General features: G+C 43.9%; 1 protein-coding gene across 4 annotated transcripts in view; it reads left to right on the plus strand.

Moving 5' to 3' along the window:
* Positions 1-8,772, plus strand: part of LOC119967142 (cAMP-dependent protein kinase inhibitor alpha-like) — a 157,954-nt gene extending 149,182 nt beyond the window's left edge. For all 4 annotated transcript variants that reach the window (XM_038799304.1, XM_038799314.1, XM_038799296.1 and 1 more), the window contains 2 exons: positions 3,788-3,955; positions 6,638-8,772. In XM_038799304.1, coding sequence (XP_038655232.1) covers positions 3,811-3,955; positions 6,638-6,720 — 228 coding nt within the window. In that variant the 5' untranslated portion in view covers positions 3,788-3,810 and the 3' untranslated portion in view covers positions 6,721-8,772. The remainder of the gene's footprint in view (positions 1-3,787; positions 3,956-6,637) is intronic.
* The last annotated feature ends 9,076 nt before the right edge of the window (positions 8,773-17,848 follow it).

Raw genomic sequence — 17,848 nt, forward strand, 5'->3', positions numbered from 1 at the left:
ATCGGGCTCGTGCTTGGGTGATGAAACCATTGAAGATGTCTAGGCTGAGGATCTTGGCTTTGTGGTGCATGTCATTAAAGCTCACTTTGAAGAATTATAGACTATTTTATGAGAGTGGTGGAGGTGCACGAAAAGTTTCTTGTTATCGAAAGAGCACTTTCCCAGATGATGGCCCACCTTCGTGTTATAGTGTTCAATTCTGGTTGCCATACTACCAGAAGGATGTGGAGGTTTTGGAGAGGGTGCAGAAGAGATTTACCAGGATGTTGCCTGGTATGGAGTGCATTAGCTATGAAAGGTTTGTTCTCGCTGGAACGACGGAGGTTGAGGGGCGATCTAATGGAGGTCTACAAAATTATGAGGGGCATAGACAAAGTGGATGGTCAGAGACTTTTTCCCAGGGTAGAGGGGTCAATTACTAGGGGGCATAGGTTTGAGATGTATGGTTTTTTTTACACAGAGGGTAGTGGGTGACTTGAACTCGCTACCGGAGGAGGTGGTGGAAGCAGGGACGATAGTGACGTTTAAGGGGAATCTTGACAAATACATGAATAGGTTGGGAACAGACGGATACGGTCCCCGGAAGTGTAGAAGATTTTAGTTTAGACGGGCAGCATGGTCGGCGCAGGCTTGGAGGGCTGAAGGGCCTGTTCCTTTGCTGTACTTTTCTTTGTTCTTTGTGAGTATCGTTGCTTCTTGCTGACTTTTTGTTGTCTTTTCTCCTGCAGCGGAGTGTGAAAAATGAGCATGATGGCCTGTGTCCTGATCTAGCAAAGTCAAATTGGGTCAATTATGAGGAATGTTATTTGTGCAGTGTTACTCTTTTTTGCTATTGGGGAGGATGAGTGGGGTCAGGATGGGGTTGGGAGTGGATGGTTGGGCAATTGCAGCCCTCACTTAGATTGAGGATAGCCCACCCCCCCTCCAAGTTTGAGCTAATCTAGTTTGGGTTTCTTTTTCGTATCATTATTTATTTTGTTTCTTATCGCATTTAAGAATCCATGTCTTTATCCTTAGGCCTGGGTAGATTTATTTACCTTGGGGAGAACTGGGTTCCTTCTGTGTTGCTGCCAGTCCTTTCTTTACATTTTTCCGGAATGATTTTGGTTCTGCCTAGGGCCTGGACTGGGGTTTAGTTGTGTGACATGTATGTAACCCCCCTTGGCACTGGGGTTTTGTGTGTTTTTTTTCTTTTATTAGGATGAATTCACTCTTGGCTTCCGTATGAGTGCCAATGGGTCAGCCTTGATGGGTCTGTAGTGCCTTTGGCGCTGCCAGAGTTGAGGGGGATTAGCGTTGGTACGCACCTGACCTTGGTGTGGGAGAGTCATCATGTGTTTTAATGGTGATTGTGAGCCTCTGTGGATGGGGTGACGTGCACTGTTTTGTCATGTTTTATGACTTTACCCTCCTTATCCCTCAATCTCTGGTGGGACTTTGGGATATATAATCCTGTTTAATGATTGTATAAAGCTGATTGTGATTTTTTTCTCTTGTTCCATCCTGTGTATTAAGCTGTTTTCTTCTTCCCGTTCTTGGGGATATATTATTTTTTAACTTTGAGTTTTACTCCTAAATGAAAAATTTCAATAAATATACTCTTAAAAAAAGAATTAATCTTTTCAGCTGAATGATGGGCATAGTGGTTATCATTGCTGCCTTACAGCATCAGGGACCTGGGTTTGATTCCAACTGTGGGCTAGTGGGTTTCCTGCAGGTGCCTCTGGTTTCCTCCCACAGTCCAAAGATGTGCAGGTTGAGTGTAGCTGGATTGGCCATGATAAATTACCCCTTACTTTCCAAACGCTGGGTGGGGTTACGGGGAAAGGGTGGGGGAGTGGGCCTAGGTAATGTGCTCTTTCGGAGGTTTGGGGCAGACTCAATGGGCCGAATATCCTCCTGCACTGTAGGAATTTTATGATTCTTTGATGATACGTGCCTTTAAAATTGGAGGCATCATATCAGGTGACAATAGGTTTAATAAATGCTTGCAGAGTGTTGAAGAATCCACTGAAGCAGATTAAAGATGAGACATATTCTTATTGACATGAATGTTGCTGTTTTACATTGTAACCAGCAAATTGTATGATTGATTATTTTCATAAGTCCAGCTATCAGTCATGATAACCATAGGCCCCCTTTAAACTTCGCACTCTAAACGATTAACAGCCATCGATAATAAATAGCTTATATCAATTACCTTATACTCTGATAGTGCCACTAGGGTGTAATTCAGATTTTCAAAATCTGGACTAAAGATAGATATAATTAAGGCGGCACGGTGGCCCCATTGTTGGCACTGCTGCCTCACAGCACCGAGGACCCAGCCCTGGGTCACCGTCCGTGTGGAGTTTGCACATTCTCCCTGTGTCTGAGTGGGTCTCACCCTCACAACCCAAATGTGTGCAGGGTAGGTGGATTAACCATGCTAGATTGCCTCTTAATTGGAAAAAGAAATTAAAAAGGAAGAAAAAGACAGACATAATTTTCATGTGTTTCTTACTCCAAGCTGTAACTAGACTGAAATAAACTACGGAAGTGGTCCAAGCTGTCTTTAAATGGGATCTTTTAGTTTGTAATTTATAACCTGTTAAGATTCTTTTTAATATCAGTAAAAAGTAAAATACTCAGATTTTCTATTGTAATAAAATCGGCACCATTCATTTTGAACTTCAGGCCTCAATTAGCATCTGGTTGGGAAGGCTGTCCATCAGCTTTCTCACCCTGAACTTAATCAGGCAGAGGGGCAGGATAGGGACCCCGCCACCTTCCTATTTCGGCCTGATTAAATGCCCCACCTTTCAAGTCATTGCTGGGGAGGGTTGAACATTATATTATGCCCCTTTTTGTAGCACACGTCATCAATATTACAGGCAGGATGTTGCCAGGCCTTCAGCATTTTCTTTATCACAGATTGAGGACCTGCACCTGTGACCTCAGGAAGGGGCCGAGATCGATCACCAGCGTATTTTGCTGAAAATGGTTGTATGTGCTTCAGCTTTGTCCGTTGCACTCGCGTGGTGGCTCCACCGTCATTGAGGATGGGGATACTTATGGCGCCACCTCCTCCCATTAGTTGTCATCCATTCATGTCTGGATGCAGCAGGATACGTTGTAAAGCTTTGATTTGATCATTTGTGGGGTCACTTAGTTCTGTCTTTAACATGTTGCTTTCACTGTTTAGAATGCATGTCATCTTCTGTGTTGCAGATTCATTAGGTTGGCACCTCATTGTTACCTATGCATGGAACGTGCCCTGATATGCTGTTGTCTCATTGAACAAGAATTGATCTCCTGACTTAATGATGATAGCAGAGTGAGGGATATGCAGGCTGTGAGATTCCAGATTGTGGTTGAATCCAGTTTTACGGCTGCTGATATTGGGACTGTGGATTTAATGTGAATCCATTGTACTTGTTTAACAGCTGGTGCATCTAATATCCTGTGGCTGTTGAACAGCATTAGGCTTAGATTTGTGATTCAATTTTGCTTCCGTTTAGTGTGTGCCTCCACCTCCTCTGATTTTGGTCTCCTTTTGTATCTTCCTTCCCTCTGTTCTACCACAACAGCAGAGTCTTTGGCAATAATCCTTCCACTTTACTAATCCTTTTCCCAACTTCAAAAGCCTTCTAAAAACTTACTACTTTGATTTATTTTTAATATTTCTACAATTACATCTCAGTTTTTGGTTATTTTTGCTTCTGTGTTTTGGAATGCTTTATGATGTTGAAGACCCTAAATAAGTGCAAGTTGTTGACTTACTCATTTTTTTGCCATGTATTTTCAGGTGCTAGAAACCAAATTGGTGCAATGACTGAAGTGGAGCCTGTGCTGGACTTCGCTACATCAGGACGGACGGGACGAAGAAATGCGTTGCCTGACATCCTAGGTTCGCCTGCTGGAGTCAGTCCATCAGAACTTCCCATGAAACTGGCAGAACTTTCTATTAATGCAGGTATGATCTGTCTTGTGTCCAGTCATTGTGTGTGCCTTTTGAGAGGAATTTGTGTAACTATAGGCACAGACAGTTGCTATTCTACTACATATGTTCAAGATTTTTTTGTGTATTACCTTTTGTTATTGTGGTATTTATTTCCAAATGAAAAGCAAAAGTTACTAATTCAAATGAGCAAAGAGCAGCAAACTAAGTTTGCTTGTGTGAATTTTTTTTTCTAAGACATTAATTTCCTATTTTTAAAAATAAGATGTTTGTTTTTCAACATCTCATCTTTAGCTACAGTGCACCTAAGCGATTTGAAGATGGTATTATTATTTTTACAACATTCTAATTCTTCCCCCCCGCCCCTGATAGTACTGAAATTTGCAGTGGATAGTTTCATGGACAGTCGTGCCTTCTGATCAGCTACCTATTCTTCATGAATGAATTAAGGTAGCATTATAAATTTCTGTCCTGAATTGAGTATCTTGGTGAATTTTTATTCTCCTTCAATTGCATTCACTAAACAACTGCCCCTAGTTGAGATCAATTTATCAGACAACCTCGGGTCTTTGTTACCGTAGTACAAAATGACTTAAATGCATTTCACAATTTTAAACATGTTGCTTTCATGCAAGATGATGGTGATCGATAAATGAACAGGAAAAGTCAATTTGTCTGACTTTAAGATTATCCAACTTACCTATCCAGCTTTTCATTCTATCCCTTGATCCCTAATTGTTTCTGTCCCCCTTTTGTTTGCTTCAGTGGCCTTTCCTGATCATGGGCTGAATTCTCCGCTTTTGAGGCTATGTACCCACGCCGGCGTGAGAACGGTGGCATTTTAAGACAGAAAAAATGGTGTAAAATGGCCACCGATCCTCTGTTTTGCTGGGGGCTAACATCAAGGCAGTGTAGAGCACCCGGCTCTAGCTGCCAATACGGCCCGGAAAATTGCTGGGTCCATGGCCGCGCATGCGCACGGCGGTGGCCAATGCAACATGGCGCTGGCTGTTCACGGAACCGAACTGCAAAATAGTGTTCCGGCTTGTGCGCCCCGGACCTTCCCCGACTGTGGTGGCACTCGACTGAGTCCGCAGCCGCCATGCCGATTTTCCCGCTGGATGAGACCACACGCGACCGACGTGTTGGGAACGCAGCCGGTCGGGGGCGGAGCATCGGGTGGGTGGGTCTCGGGGAATGTCCTGAGGCTGTCAATAAGGCGTGTAGCGTTCTCTGAGTTCGGCGATTTGGAGGGAGCGGAGCATCGCGAAAGCGGCACCGCGCATGATTCGGTCGTGACCGGGGGTTCACCGGCCGATCGCCGAACGCAATTTCGGCATCAGTGACCAGAGAATCCCGCCCAATGTATTACACAAATCTATGCTCTGGAGTTAAAATATTCTGTCTGAGTTCCCATCTATGCACTCATATTTGAACTTGGTCACACGTTATATAATACATTGAAGCTGATCACATTTAGTGTGCACACATACTGGGAAGAATCTACCCTGTAGCACTATTTATAGCATGGCAATCAGTTGAGACTTTTCATTGTACGATACAAGTCAATGATCCAGATAAACAGTCTATGAGTGTCCTGATAAATGTGTTGACTGGAATGAATTAACTTTTAAATACAAATTTTTACCTGCTTAACCATGACTATGCATCCATTAATACATTGGGTAAGATTGAATTAAATACATTTTAAAAATCAATCCACTTTTATATCTGATATTTCTTTGCAAATGTCACTTCACTGGCATGAATATCCTTGATTCTTATTTTGTTTTCATAAATGTCTCACAGTTCAGAGAGAGATTTGTTCTTCAAGTCAGTAGTATAGGCAATTTATGAGCCAGCCCATGTAGAATCACATTATTCCAGTTGGACTTTTTATAGTCTATATTTGTTTTCTTTGCTTGAATTATAAAGCAGCTTTCATGATGGCTCAGTTAATAATGGCAAATAGTATTGAGTTCAACAAGCCTGACTTGAGCTCCTCTCCTAGGCTGAGGAAGATGTCAACCAGGGTTTCTGTTCCTTGTCACTGTCCAGTAATGTTGCTGCAAGGGCTAACATTTGCATAAATTTGGATAAATTAAAGATCTATAAGGTAGTGAATAGCCAGAGAACACACAATGTTGAGGCTCACATAACCTAAAATTTCTTGATGAGGTGTACTGATCAGCACATGGTGCCTGTACAATTGAACTAGTAAGTCTGTACCTGAAGAAAAGAATGACGAGAATGATGAAAATTGAAGTGGTAATATCTTTTGAAAATGTTACAAGGCATCACAGAAGTTACAGACTGAGAAATAAGAGGCTAAAAATGTAGAAGTGCTGTAGTTCATAGCTTAGAAATGTTTGTAAATATCTCATGCCTATAAGAGTTATGTGATTGAATACGTTTGACCCTTGATGACAAATTAGTGGATGGTTTGGTGGATAAATAATTATTGATTTTATGAGGTGAGATTGGTTTAGCAATTTAATAAATAATGTGTCATCGTACCAACTAAGAATGTGAAACAATCACGGCAATAAAGTAATGGTAACTTTTATATCTGTGTTGTCACTGAGTCTGTTCTAGAAGGGATCAACAATAAATGAGTTAATTCTTAAGGTCTAAATTTCAGTTAGTAGACTCTGAAAAGTACTATTAATTTTTCTTCTTGTTTTGTTTTGAATAAAGAAGGAGCAGAAGGAACTCAGACACCATCAACAGAGGTACCACCTGAACCAACAGAGAGTCCAGAGCTGAAAGATGCATCATAATGTGTCAAGGAAGAACATTTGTACTAAAAACTGTGTCAATAAAGCTTTAAATCAAATGACCTGAAAAACTTCAGGATTCCTTGACTGTGTCAAGTTCACATCCTGAATCTGGCGAGTCAAAGGGAAGGCAGGGTGCGGAGAAAATTTAATGAACTACATAAAATAGATCAACATTATGGCTCGGAAAGGAAACCTGGAAAACTTTACAATGGAAATGAAATTCAGAGGTTAATCTTCAAGTCTGCTATTTGAAGAACTACCACCTGGATTAAGCCCTAAAAGAAGATGAGAAAGATGGATTCAGAATTATTTGACAGTGAACAGTTTCTTTGATGCTCTGATGCAATTTTTTCCTCCCTCAATGTAAACCTTTATCTTTGTTGCATTGACAGATTATACAAAACAGAAGCATTGGTTATTTGGGTAGAAACCTGTTTTAAAATCACAAAATCTTATTTATGAATTTTCCTGACTTTAAGCCATGAACATATTTTAAGGACCACATCTGACTTGGTTAACATTTTGCCTTGATCTTTAAAATGGTCCATTTTGTATGCCTATGCTTTATTTAACTTGAAACATTTCAGGCATTCAATATTGGAGCAACAATTTCATTGAGGCAAAATTGTGCTAACTGTATAAAATGCTTCTAACACTATCTGGGGTTGAAACTACTGCTTGATTATAACCATTTCCATCTTATTTTGTTGCTCGTTAGCTAAATACTGCAGTTTAAACAGCACCCCCCCCCCCCCCCCCACACACACACATTGCCTGTCGTTTGTGGTATCACACCACCCTATTGTTTAATCAGCCCTACCTTCCCTCTGTCAATAATTAAAAATATCTTTCAGTCCAGTATTTGAGGGTATAATAAATCTTAGAGCTACCAACATTGTGGAAAATGTTGGCAGTTGAATTTATGATCAAAAGAAGTGAGACGGATCATAAAATTATTTAAACACATGAGCTATGTTTATTATTTTTTAGGCGTGAAATACATCGAAATTGGTTCAATTTCCAAACTTAAAGAATGAATTGTGTTGAAGTGAGAGTTAAGTTTGTTTTTCTAAGTTGCATATATGTATACTGCCCTGAGAGTAAAATTGGCCGTGGGAACTTTAGTTAAGCTTCATAACTCCGCTTTTCACAGCTCTGAATCTGGCTAGGAATTACTTTGAAATTGTGGGTGGCATTGTCACTAAAATGAGCTGAAACTCAGCTGACTGGGTTAGCTTTCTGCCATTTCCAGATCATTCTTTCCTCTTGGAAAGCATGTTGGAATGTGAACTGATGTCATGATATTCAGCTGTACATGTTGAGGTATTGTGGTATACACCCATAGGTTCGCAATAATTGGATTTCATGGAAAATATCCCAGTTAGGTGTATCTCAAGGTTCTGGGGGCATTACAGTAGAGATTTTGACCTCTTCTCTCTCAAATATATCCAGTTTTAAAATGCTCTTTGTTTTGATGTTTATACCCAAGAGGAATAACTCCTCCCAAAATAGGTTGAAACTCCTGTGCATTAGGGATTTAATTGTGGACTCTTGTAAGATCCTATAAGAATGGGTTTGGCTGAGAAGGAAACTATATAACACACTAAGTAGAAGGTAAGTCATACTGTGTAGCCAGTGCACTTTCAGTGTCAACTCTTGTACGTTGTTAATTGGCTAGGTTTGTGCCTATAATAATAACAGGGAACTGATAGTTTAGAGTAGAACAACCTGTGTTAAGTACTGTCGGTGCTTTAAACATCTGTCTCGTATCTGAAATGTGTATGAATGAATATATATTGTACAAATTGTATATGAATCTTGAAATTGCATATAACTTCATATGATACCTGATCGGTGTACTGTGGTATATTGTAAAAAGTGTATCTAGGCTCTGTAAATTTGTCTCAAGAAGTGTGTGAATGAGTGTGAATGCTTAAATTGCCAAAGAATGTGGGTGTGGCATACTTGGATCAAGTTATACTGAACTAAGGGGTACATTCATGAGTTTAAAACATACTGGTACTTCCTTCAATTAATAAACCTCAACACGTATTTCAGTTTCACAGACTTGGCAGTAGAGAGGGGCATTGCTAACCAATTGCACCCCAAATAAGGCTGACATTCTCTAATATTTCTGAAAAGAAAGATGTTTCCCAAACTTTTTGTCTTGCATTCATCAGGACAAACACAAAAATGCCAAATTTCAAATTATCACAACAATTTATGTTACAGGAGAAAAAAGTATTAATTGTTTGGTTAGTCAGCTCTAGCCGAGAACTTGTCATGGTACAAGCTTCATGGAACGGTAGGCTCCCCCAAGCTTGAATATATTTGTTTGCAGTCAATTCACTACTGCAGTGGTGAGACTATAGGGCTGGGTGATATTTAAATCATGGATGAAACAAGATGCCCATCTTTTTAATGGCCTCCTTATCCTTAATCATTTGGTGGATTAATGTAATACTGGAATGTTTACATTGGTCTACTTCTATGTTGCAAAACATTTAACTTGTGTTTATGTTCATCCTACTTCCTGTAGGCATTAGAATAGAAAAGAAGTTACCTGATGTTGGAACCAAAACCAGAGAATGTCTACAAAACCAATTCGGAAGATATAATATGTCCTTTACCAACTGGAATGTATTTCAAAGTATGATGGCTATATGGGCAAAGCGGCAAAACTTCACTCCAACTCATTCCAATGTAGAGTGGAGTGGAGTGACATGCATTTTTATTTGTTGAAGCCTGTCATCTTTGCCTTGTTGTAGGCTTTGGAGCACGCATTTCACTGAATGTAAATCACAGCAGGTCTGACAGCATCTGTGGAGAGAGAAGGGAAGTAATGTTTCAAGTCTGATCACTTTGTCAGACTTGGAGAGAACTGGAAATGGGTTCAGATTTTTATTATTGGGGGGTGGAGACGAGGGATGGAATGGTGGGGCTGGATAGGGTAGCAGTGATAGGTGGAGATTGACAAAGACGTCGTGGACAGAAATCCAAAAGGAATGTAAATAGGGGTGATTACTAACTCCATCATCGTGATTTCAGAGGACATGTGAGGCACACAGAAAGTTTATTTTGTGTCATTACTCCCCTTGTATTTCATCTTTCTCTCTATGTATAGTTGGAGTATGAGAGCTGAACATCATCATTTGAAAATAATTTAACATACTTAACAGATTCTCTTCTGTATTATTTTATAAAAGACAAATTTCAGTCTCCGGAATTTGATGTCTGTTTGTGCGGTAAATAGGTGGAGTGGATATAAGTAAATGAAAAATGGATGGATAGAACCCGCTGCCGGATAACGGCTGAGGTAGTGAAGATGAAAATATACCCTAATACTGATGTAATCACTAAAACACACATGATATTTTCAATAATATAACATTTTTATATATATATATCCTTGCCGTCCTTTGTTTAAAGGGCAGCGGACACATTGGAACACAACCAACTGGAATTTCCCCTCTAAGCCACTCGCCATCAGGATTGCCGCAGTTCAAGGCAGCTCACCACAGGGCAATTAGGGACGGGTAATAAATGCTGGCCTAACCAGCAATTCCCAAAGCCCATGAATGATTAAAAAGAAAGAACTGGATGGGTCCTCTGCCTGGCAGTCTGCCCTGCATTCAATCTCTCCCAATCTCACGGTGAGGGTTATTTTCTGAAAAGGGACAGGTGCCTGAGTCTTTTGTGCTGCTTCATAAGTGTCCAGGATAGAGCAAGGGCAGGTAATCACCCCTCATGGTTACACTTCATTGCTGGGAATTAGTATTTCAGGGTAATAGCATTAAATAATAAAAGGATAACAGCATAGAAAGTGCTGACCTATTTGACCAATGCCAGGTCTCTAATGAGGTATCCAATTAGTGCCACTATCTAACTCCCTCTTCACAGCTTTTTAGTTTGTATCGAGTTGCACTTTGAAAGTTACTCCTTCCACCCTTTCAGGCAGAGCATTTCGTAACACAACGGGCTGCATTTAAAAAATGAAGTCATTGACACCAATGATTCCTCTGCCATTCGCCTTAAATCTGTGACCTCAGGTTTGTGACCCTTCTACCAAAGGAAACAGTTTATCTGAACCATTTATGATTTTGAACACTTCTTTCAATCTCCTCTTATCCTTCTGTGTCTGCAGACAACAACAATCTAAGCTTCTCTTGTCTTATCTACGTTACTGAATTCTTGCATTCTTGGTACAATTGCAGTGATACTCTTCTGCATTTTACTGAGTCACCTTGCAGGCTCTATTGCGCACTGAGTGAAACTGGAGGAACTTTTCATCCAAAAACCTTTTGTAATCCAAAATCATGAAAGAAAGCAAATGTGTGTGTGAGAGTATATATACAATATATATATATTATATATGTCTATATCATCCTGGCTACTTTATAAAATTATTTTATTGATTTTATTCTTTTACGGGATGTGGGTGCCGCTGCCAGTATTTATCGGCCATCCCTAGTTGCCCTTCAGAAGGTGGTGGTGTTGCCTTCTTGAAAGGCTTCAATCCTTGTAGTGTAGGTACACCCACTGTGTTGTCAGGGAGGGAGTTCCAGCGTGTTGCCCCAGCCACAGCAAAGAAACGGCGATATATTTCCAAGTCAGGGTCAGAGTGATTTGGAGAGGAACCTCCAGATTATTAAAGTTTGCACAAATGGCTGGACTGACAAAATGGCTGCCGCCGACCACATTGTGGTAAACACCACTAGTAACACATTGCATGTATTACGGTACTGCCCATGTATTACAGGTACCACAGTAAATCCCTGCCTGCTGGCTCCTCCCAGCAGGCAGCGTATCAAAGTGTTTGCTCTCCTGCGCTGCTCCCATTTTGGTTCCAGCTGCAGGAGGCACAACATCTTGTGCAATAAAGCCTCGATTGTTTCACCATTCTCGTCTCGTGGTCATTGATGGTACATCAATTTATTGCACAAGATTTTAAAAGGTGAACATCTTAATCAAGCCTGATCGCCTGGAGCTGAGCCCTCACGCAGCCAATGCCATGTTCACCTTCGACCTGCTTCGAAGGCTACCTCAGAGCAGTCACTGAAGAACTCTCAGACCCACAGAAGTTCCAAGTCCTCTACTCACAGGTGAGCCATCAAATTTTTCCCCTCATCTGGGATGTGCCCACCTACACAAGTGATGACGCTACTAAAGGGACATTACATTAAGTCGGTGAATCAAGTGTATGCCAGGCACCTCCTGGCCACGAGACGGCAAATCCCGGGGGGGGGGGGGGGGGGGAGACTCTGGACGATTTCTTGCCGGCTCTACAGATTCTCGGTAGGAACTGTGACTGCCAGGCAGTTTCGGCAGTCCAACACACCGAACTATTAATCGGAGATGCTTATGTCATGGGCATCAAGTCTACATATGTTCGCCAGCGACTATTGGAAGGGGGTACGCTCGATCTTACAGAGACTAGGCAGCTTGCTAATTCACTAGAAGTGGCCTCCTGTAATCTGGAGGCCTACACCTCCGACCGCGCGGCATCCTCGTGGGCCCCACCAGCTGCTGACTCGAGTTCACCGCGCAGCAGCCAGCCAATTCCGGGGGGCCCCAAGTGTTATTTTTGTGGCCAGTGCAAACATCGCAGGCAGCGCAGCCCGGCGCGGAGCGCGCCTGCAATGGGTGTGGGAAGAAGGGCCACTCTGTTTCCGTTTGCCAGGCCCGGTCGGTCGCCGCTGATTCCAGGCCCGTCGTTGCTACACCCACCACGTGTGATTCAGGGGCGCCGCCATCTTCACCACCACAAGCCATATGCGGCCTGTGGGTGCTGCCATCTTTGCCACCCACTCTGGGCGCTGCCATCTTCGGCACCATTTTGGACCCCTGCTTGTCTGGCCGTTCACTGCTCACTGGTACCTCCACTACCGCTGATCAGCCCGGGACTTCCCAACATCTTCCGCAGCTCGCCTCAATCACTCTGGATCAGTCTCGGCCCCGCAACCTCGTGACTGCTACGACGACGGTGAAGATCAACGGGCATGAGACGACCTGCCTCTTTGACTCCGGGCGCACAGAGAGTTTCATCCACCCTGTTACATTAAGGCGCTGCTCCCTTCCGGTACTCCCCGTCACCCAGAAAATATCCCTGGCCTCCGGATCCCATTCTGTGGAAATCCGGGGGTACTGTGTCACGACCCTCACCGTTCAGGGTGTACAGTTCAGCAACTTCAGGCTCTACGTCCTGCCCTACCTCTGCACTGCCCTGTTACTAGGACTTGATTTTCAATGCCACCTCCAAAGCCTTACTTTGAAATTTGGCGGACCCCTGCCACCCCCCCCCCCCCCCCCCCCCTCACCCTCACTGTCTGCAGCCTCACGACCCTTAAGGTCGATCCACCTTCACTGTTTGCAAACTTCACCCCGGACTGCAAGCCCGTCACCACTAGGAGCAGACAGTACAGTGCGCAGTACAGGGCATTTATCAGGTCGGAAGTTCAATGGCTTCTGTGGGAGGTGATCATTGAGGCCAGTAACAGCCCCTGGAAAGCTCAAGTGGTGGTAGTGAAGACTGGGGAAAAGCACAGGATGGTCATTGACTACAGTCAGACCATCAACCGGTACACGCAGCTCAACGTGTACCTCCTCCCACGCATATCTGACATAGTCAATCAGATTGCGCAGTATCGAGTCTTCTCCATAGTAGACTTGAAGTCCGCCTACCACCAGCTCCACATCCGCCTGGAGGACCGCCAATACACTGCGTTCGAAGCAGATGGCCACCTCCATCACTTCCTTAGAGTTCCCTTTGGCGTCACCAATGGGGTCTCGGTCTTCCAGCGAGAGATGGACCGAATGGTTGACCAGTACGGGCTGTGGGCCACCTTCCCATACCTAGATAATGTCACCATCTGCGGCCACGATCAGCAGGACCACAACGCAAACCTCCAAAAATTCCTCCATACTGCCAAACTCCTTAACCTCACCTACAATAAGGAGAAATGCATGTTCCGCACCAACCGCATAGCCATCCTTGGCTACGTAAAATGGAGTCCTAGGGCCCAACCCTGACCGCATGCGCCCCCTCCTGGAACTCCCTCTCCCCCACTGCCCCAGGCCCTAAAACGATGCCTGGGGTTTTCCTCATATTACACCCAGTGGGTCCCTAATTATGCGGACAAGGCCCCGCCCACTCATCAAGTCCACTGTTTTTCCCCTGACGGCTGAGGCCCGCGAGGCCTTCAACCACATCAAGGAGGACATCGCCAAGGCCATGATGCATGCAGTCGACGAGACCCTCCCTTTCAGGTGGAGAACGATGCATCGGACGTAGCTCTGGCTGCCACCCTCAACCAGGCGGGCAGATCCGTGGCTTTCTTTTCCCTGCACTCTCCATGCCTCCGAAATTCGGCACTCCTCTGTCGAAAAGGAGGCCCAAGCCATTGTGGAAGCTGTGCGACATTAGCGGCATTACCTGACCGGCAGGAGATTCACTCTCCTCACTGACCAATGGTCGGTTGCCTTCATGTTTAACAACACGCAGCGGGGCAAGATTAAAAATGACAAGATCTTGAGGTGGAGGATCGAGCTCTCCACCTATAACAGTGAGATCTTGTATCGCCCGGGGAAGCTCAATGCGCCCCCTGATGCCCTATCCCGCGGTACATGTGCCAGCACACAAGTGGATTGACTACGGGCTCTCCTCAATGACCTCTGTCACCCGGGGGTCACCCGGTTCTTCCATTATGTCAAGGCCCGCAACCTGCCCTACTCCATTGAGTAGGTCAGGACCGTAACCAGAGACGGCCAAGTCTGCGCAGAGTGCAAGCCGCACTTCTACCGGCCAGATAGAGCACACCTGGAGAAGGCCTCCTGCCCCTTTTGAGTGTCTCAGCATGGACTTCAAAGGGCTCCACCGATCGCAACATGTTCTTCCTCAACGTAATTGATGAGTACTCCTGGTTCCCTTTTGCCATCCCATGCAACGACATGACTTCTGCCACGGTAATCAAAGCCCTGCACAGCATCTTCACTCTGTTCGGTTTCCCCACCTACATCCACAGTGATCGGGGATCCTCCTTCATGAGTGATGAGCTGCATCAGTTCCTGCTCAGCAAGGGCATCGCCTCGAGCAGGATGACCAGCTACAACCCCGGGGAAATGGACAGGTGGAGAGGGAGAACGGGACGGTCTGGAAGGCCGTTCTGCTGGCCCTTTGGTCTAGAAATCTCCCAGTCTCCCACTAGCAGGAGGTCCTCCCCGACGCGCTCCACTCCATCCAATCGCTTCTGTGCACCACCACTAATGAGACCCCTCACAAATATGTGTTTGCTTTCCCCATGAAGTCCACGTCAGGGGTCTCACTCCCAACATGGCTGACAGTTCCTGAACCCGTCCTCCTCAGGAAGCACGTGCGGAGCCATAAATCGGATCCCTTGGTTGAGAAAGTCCACCTCCTCCATGCAAACCCACAGTACGCCTACGTGGCACACCCTGATGGGCGACAGGACATAGTCTCACTCCGGGACCTGGCACCCACTGGGTCCCCACCCACAACACCGACTTGACACCGCTCATTTCCCCCTCTCCTCCCCGGTTGCCTCATTCACCCCTGTGCCACCCACCCTCCCACCAGCGAACCTCACTGCAGCCCCCAGCCCAGGTGGCGTATAAAAGTGTGTGCTCTCCTGCGCTGCTCCCATTTTAGTTCCAGCTGCAGGAGGCACAATATCTTGTGCAATAAAACCTCGATTGTTTCACCATTCTCGTCTCGTGGTAATTGACGGTACATCATACATGATGGTAGTTTTGGAGGTTTCTGAGCAGTTCAAAAATGGACAAAGGCTAACACACCTAGAATGTAACACTCCTTGCATTGTATAAACATTCCACCCAAGCCAACACAAAGGATAGTAGATGAGACGTCTGCATTAGCCAGAAATGGCCAAAGGCAGAGTTATTTGTGACTCATCCCCAATGTTGTGCTCATGGTTCTGCCGTTTCCTGCTCAAAAGCATTTTAACAAGGGGCCATGTTAGCGGAATAGCTCAGCCCAAAACAAACCTGTCACATAACCAAAACTTGAGCTGTTTGAATTCCTTCAATTACACAGCTTTGACCTCCGGCTTTCTCAAAACCTGATCTCCAGAAAGAACCATACATTTAACCTTGAGTGAATTAATTTCCAGCAAACAAGAATACTTTGGTAAATCTTCAATGTACTCGACCTTCAACCGCGTTCCTACGATCAAGACCAGGAGTTCTGCCAGAGATGGTCACCGAAAGAACCTTCAATTGACATTGACACTCTGGGCTCACGTGAAATAATAACTTTTTATCATGGCTGTTGCCCCAACTTCTTTTTCCCCCCCTCTTTTATTGTATGAATGCAAAAAGGGCCGAATGTTGCAAAACCCCTTCCCACATTTTGAGTGTCTGTAAAATAAAGCAACCCTCTGTTTTTACCTTATCTCAAATTTGCTGTCGTGTTATTAACTGAGACATGGATTCCTCCAAGGGTTGAGGAAAACACCGCAGCACTTATAAAAGGGCAAAATTAAAAGTAACCCTTTTGATTTAGGGACAGGTAGAAAGTGCAGAAATCAGGGCTCTTCTAAATCAATCCTTCCATTCGTAACAAAATACATGCTCTCAGTATTGCCTCCAACCGTAACACAGCCAGTGAGAGGAGGAAGTACCCTACTGCTGCTCTCTTGGATTTTTGAATGTAGCCACAGGGGTGTGAATGAGATCTCCCCTAAGTTCTTCCTCCACCTCCAACCAGTTCACTTGACTCTTCCACCACTATTGGTTTGAGTGAATAATTACAGTACGATAAGATTACATGAACAGTTTCACTAAAAAAGTGAGCATAGGGATTTACAATGCAAATATAAAAACAACAGATTGTATGCCTTAGAATAGAGATAGAATTATGTCTGCAGTTCTGCACATCCTCACACTAACTTTGTCACTGAAGTGTATGCTTGATTTTGACTCCACATGCACAATGGCATGGGAAATCTATATTTGGTGCAATATGTAAATCAACTTGCCTGCTCAATCTTTCAGACAAAATCGGGTTAGTCTTTGGAGACCAATGGCAACTGGGAAAGACATTAAGAGTACCTATGACACTCCACCCACAGCCCAAGTTGCCTTTGAGAAACATCAGCTGCAACACTTGCTGATCGACTTGTTTGAATGTGCTTCAGAATTCATCATCTCTTCTATGCGTCTATGAAAACCAAGCTGTATTTCTTACGGTAGATGGTGACCTCTGCTGGTGAAATGATTGCTGACTACTTGGATTGATTTATTAGAGTCGATTTATGGTACTTGTTCCTAATACACATTTTTTTAAATCTTGGTAACAATGTGTATACAGTTAATTTGTAATATTTTATTTGTTTAGTTGACTTTTAATATGTTTTTTATTTCCACAAATTGTGAATGGCTGTTGTTTTATATAATGTATCTCCGGATTATAATTAAGTTATTTGTAATGGGATGGGAAGGGGAAGCAATATAAATTATTGGTGCAGTTTGCTAAGTGAATGGAACTTCCTATAAAAATTAGTTTACGGGCAGCTTGTGGCACAGTGGTTAGCACTGGGACTACGGCGCTGAGGATTGGGGTTTGAATCCCGGTCTTGGGTCACTGTCCGTGTGGAGTTTGCACATTCACCCTATGTCTGCGTGGCTTTCACCCCCACAACCTAAAGATGTGATGGATAGGTGGATTGGCCATGCTAAATTTTCCCTTAATTGAAAAAAAATAATTGGGTAATCTAAATCTATTTAAAAAAAAATTATTTTACTTTTGGTGCACATGTCTTGAGTTTACTTTGGCACACGATAGTACTGATTTAATAAAATGTGTCAATTAGATGCTATTCTAATAACCGAAAACCACAGTTAATTACTCCTTTAGTTATTTCTGACTCTCGAAACATAGAATCCCTACAGTACAGAAACGGGCCATTCAGCCCATCGAGTCTGCACCAACCCTTTGAAAGACCACCCTACCTAGGCCCTATCCCCCACCTTGTAACCTCACCGAGGGGTAATTTAGCATATCCAATCAATCTAACCTGCACATCTTTGGACTGTGGGAGGAAACCGGAGCACCCAGAGGAAACCCACGCAGACACGGGGAAAAAGTGCAAAC

Source organism: Scyliorhinus canicula, chromosome 1 (genome assembly GCF_902713615.1).
Source record: "Scyliorhinus canicula chromosome 1, sScyCan1.1, whole genome shotgun sequence".
NCBI classification, from domain to species: Eukaryota; Metazoa; Chordata; class Chondrichthyes; order Carcharhiniformes; family Scyliorhinidae; genus Scyliorhinus; species Scyliorhinus canicula.